General features: G+C 40.3%; 1 protein-coding gene across 1 annotated transcript in view; it reads left to right on the top strand.

The window, feature by feature from the left end:
* The window catches only part of LOC104950079 (gephyrin-like), a 35,247-nt gene that overhangs the window by 24,154 nt on the left and 6,420 nt on the right, over nt 1–4,673 (top strand). Inside the window, exons 3-4 of the mRNA XM_010776532.1 lie at nt 2,789–2,846; nt 2,926–3,018. Coding sequence (XP_010774834.1) covers nt 2,789–2,846; nt 2,926–3,018 — 151 coding nt within the window. The remainder of the gene's footprint in view (nt 1–2,788; nt 2,847–2,925; nt 3,019–4,673) is intronic.

Here is a 4,673-nt window from a genome sequence, read left to right as displayed (position 1 = left end):
CCCCCCCCCCCTCCCCCTCATTTTAGAGCACACCAACCAGAATACAGCCGAGCACTCTATTTGGAAAGGACCCTGTCATGCTAAAACACACATGACTGCACATGCAAAAATATTCACATGAAAGTTCAAGGGGATGTACTCAAATCACGTGTGTCTGCTATGCGGTATACTCCCAGGGTGCAAATAGAATTGTTATTATTATTGATTAATCTGCAGATTATATTTGTAATGAATCCCTTGGTTTATAAAATGTCAGAAAATTGTGAAAAATATCTACCTAAATATATTAAAAGTTCAAAGGGATGTCTTCAAATGTCTTGTTTTGTCAATGTAAACACTTAATATACTCTGTTTAATGTGTTTTAAAACAGGAAGCCTCCTAATTTGATAGGCTTTAAACATTTTCACATGAATGATGACATAAAGGATTAATCCATTATCTCGTAATAGTTGCTTATTATTTTCTGTCGATTGTCTAATTTTTCTCTATTTGTCTTTGCAGCTCTATTTACATCTACACCTGCACACACTTTCCATGTACTGTATGCCTGCATGTACCCATATATGCACAGATATACACATAATATGTTTGCATAATCATGTACATCCAGATGATGACGTGCAACAAAGGTCCTTGGCTGCAGCGGGACGTCACACACTGTATGCTTCCACATGTGAGACACATACAATGAGGCATATGTTACATGCATATTATATAAACACATCTAATTTGATATTTTTGACATATCTAAATGTAAAACAGATCAACACTGCAAATACATATTTAATGACAATGTCAAGGATTAAACAGTAAAGTTAAAGACAACGTATTGCCATTGTTGTTCTAACCTACACATATACATACACTAAAAGATACATCCATAACTACAAATGTGTGCATATATTCTACTCACAGCAATTCTACAATTACATTTATAGGCTACTGTATGTCAACATGTTCAAAAATATCCACAAGCTTACTGTACACTCTCACGTGCATCAATACTGCAGATGTTATGCACTGAATAACGCATGATGTGTCTGCGAACACATGTGTGTTTATTGACATGAACACACAAATCACATTATGCCTCAAAAATATGTCCTGCCCAATCAACACACAAAAAAACGTCCAGTCAGCGACATATTGCTGCCTTCGCACAGAAATGGCATCCCCGATAGTGACAAAAGCCACACAAAAAAACTGACATTCACCGGCACACACAAACTCTCACACGCTCACGATCAACACAGCAACTCCAGGCTTCAGGCAGGAGGGGTTGCCTAGGAAACGGTGGGAAGGAACCCTAGTTATTTGTGTTGAGCATATTTTCATTTGGGCTGAAACAGAGAGGCATAAAAACCCCAGGAGAGGGAGAGAGGTGATTTGTCCTGACAGCTCCTTTACTCTCCCGAGGTGTAACACAGACACACACAAACACATAAACGGACGAATGCACATGCATGAACACAATCACACACACTCAGACACATACATAGATGCCAAATCCCCCCCCACTCCAGAGCACATCAAGAGAAGTAAATCACTCGTGCCATCACAGGAATGTCAGCAGGGGAGTGTGTGGGTGCACAAGTTAGTGGAAGTAGCCTTGCATGTGCAGCGTATCATGAACAAATAACTTCTTTAATGATCCTTCTCTGCCTCTTTTGTCAGAAGCAGGCAGATTCCCTCTGAGTTTCATGCTTGGTCTCCATGCATGCTTCTTGCTGCAGTATTTTGGTGTTGCCTCGTTCATAGCGTGTCTCTCTTGCTGCTCCGCTGCACAGTTTGAAAACCGAGCACTCAGAGCCGATGGATTTGTTGAATGATGTTTCCCAGGGTGCAGCATTTTTGCTCTTTGTAACTCGGTGTTTGAAGAGCGAGACTTTCCGTGTGGATAATAGCGTCTGAAAGGCAGAAAAAGAAGTGGATGCATTAGCGTTCATGGGTATTTGTCTGAGGCTGGGTATCATGGCGTTTAAGTGGCTGACGCGGAGGGGATACATGATGCAGTAGGCTCCCAAAAATAGCGCTCCTTTAAAAAAAAGGAAAAGGGTTACATAAGGGGTGTCTGTGCAGAGCCTTCACCTTGAGCCTGGGGTTGTTCTTTTTTTGGGTGTCATACCCGGTGTGGCCACAGGAGGTCGCCATGGGTTGCAGTTTAACAGCAGCTCTGTCCTTGTCAGAGCTCCCTCTTCTGTGGGCCGTCCTGTGGAAAAGCCTTTCAGGAGAGGATGTTCAAGGGCATCCTCTCTCTCCTCCATACTTCCTGTTACATCCCTACGTCTCTCTCTTTTTCCTGGCTCACTCGACTGTCTTTTCTCTCATACTCTTCCTGAATCTTTTACATCTCTGTCGTCTGTTCTCTTTCCTCTCCATCAGTGTCTTCACAGGCCAATGCAGTCTGGATTGAGTGATGTAAGGTTACTTTAAAGTCTTGTTTGCTGTCAGACCAGGCAGTGGAGAACACACATTGTCTCTGTTAGACAAACCTCACATTTAAAAGCTTCAGAGTTCATGTCTAGGTTTAAGTAGAGGGGTGTTTTCCGCTTTATTTCTCTGAAAAATATAAAGTTGAGCCCATAATATCCCAGGCCTGTTACCTAACTTTTAACTGGTCATCCCGAAGCTCTCCACTTCTGCTAAAAGGTTGTTAAAAACACTGACTGACGGTCCAAAGGTCCTTAGCTGACCCTTTTTTAGAAAGGTTGCAAAATTAAAGTGGATTGTGTTTCTGATGTCTGTTAAGTATCATGACTGAAACACACGGCTTTCTTCCTTTCTCAGGTTGGGGGGTATGATCACGGCCTACAAGATAGTGCCAGATGAGATCGACGAAATCAAGGTATGTCATATTTCTGTCTTTTTATTCTAAGGTCGATTTGTTCGAAATATTAATTACTCTTGTGTGTGTGTGTGAGCAGGAGACTCTGGTGGATTGGTGCGATGAAAAGGAACTTAACCTCATCCTTACCACCGGAGGCACTGGCTTTGCCCCGAGAGACGTCACACCAGAGGTGGGTTAATGTAGATTTCTCTGTGTTTTGGTTTTAAATGTGTTCAATGTTGAATCTAAAAGAATGTTTGTATTTCATTCGTTGTTGCAAACTGTATAAGAAAAAGCTTGAGAGTAGTATTAAACCCAGGCACATGTTACATAAGAATCAGCGAGTTCAGCTTGCGGTTAAATAGTGACACTGGTTTGATAAGAGGTCACAAGAAGGAACGTAGTGTTACACAACTACAACACAAGTATGAGGTTAGCATATATGTGTCCTAGAGGAAGGTAGGTTTCTCTTGTTGCTGCCCGTGCTTCATTCAGAGGAACTCTGACCGTTTTTTGCTGATTACACATTGTTGCTGATTGTGTTGCAGCTCTGATTAACACAAAGTGTAATTAGCCCCACAGTCACATGGGAAATAAAGAGGCAGAAGTTAGATCATTATTGATTCATTGTTTTATGACAAAGATATGGGATCATGTAGCAAGCAATTCAGAGATAATGGGAGGCAGGTGGCAGTGGGATAGTATAATAAATATATTTTTGTATTGACATATTTCCAAATGGTGCACAAATTAGTTTTTCCTACTAAAATCTGATTTACTACTTTAGATTGTAAAGGCGTGTACACTGCTCTACACAACATGCATGCTATATATAGTTTATATGCCATCAGTTAAAATATATGAACAACTTTTGGGACATTAACATCAACTATTTTAATTTAAATTATGCCAAAACAAATACATTGTCATTGCAGGCTTCATGATGCTTTCTTTCCCCTTGTTATTGCTGGTTGTATGTGGTTTCATTTACAATAACGTAAAATTGAAAGTTTAAAAGTGTGTAAAGTTTTTAACACAAACACACTTGTTGTTTATCTCTATTGTGAAGCCAGTTTACTTCTGTGTACACATGCAAGCCTCAACGTTTAGTCTTTCTGTTTCTTATCTATTCCTTACCTTGTTTGGATTAGCACTGCTATACCTCTCTCTTACATGTACTCAGACAACCTCACTCACACACACACACACAAGCAATTTGGCAGGGGCTGAGCTGTGGTTCTCAGCAGTATCATTGGTCCTCATCAATCATGGCAGACAGCAACCTTCCTGGAAGGGGAAGGACACGTACACACTGTATTCTCTGATAAAAACCTGCTATCTGATTCAACCCTGAATGCTGGAAACAGCGATATCTCTCCGTCTGTCTCTGTGTGTTAAAGGCTGCACACGACACACATGACTGTATTGTGTTTTAGCCAGAAGCAGGACAGAAGTTACAGATTACATGTCATATCTTTATTCTAATCAAAAAGCCTTTGGTATCCTCTCTGAAATAAACATGTAACTTTTTACTTCAACTGCCATGTTTTGCTGTCACACTAAGTACTACATGATGCAGTATTTTACTGTAATTGACAAAAGCCGCTGTCTGAAAGTCCTTATCTGACCTGCGTCCTCCCTTTCTACAGCAGCAATCAAGATTGATGTAATCTTTGAAACCAATATATATTTTTCTTGGTCGGCCCGAAGGAATATAAGAATTAAAAATTAAGTGTTTTTACAACTTGGAATTTCCCAAAATAACCCGTTTTTATATATAACATACAAAGCAGGAATACATGGTTTCAGATGAGGTGCATTTTAAAGTTTTTACGCTCTTTGCAG

Source organism: Notothenia coriiceps, unplaced genomic scaffold (assembly GCF_000735185.1).
Source record: "Notothenia coriiceps isolate Sejong01 unplaced genomic scaffold, NC01 NC01_scaffold00017070, whole genome shotgun sequence".
NCBI classification, from domain to species: Eukaryota; Metazoa; Chordata; class Actinopteri; order Perciformes; family Nototheniidae; genus Notothenia; species Notothenia coriiceps.
The sequence above is the reverse complement of the archived record's forward strand: the minus strand, read 5'-3'. Positions and strand labels throughout refer to the sequence as shown.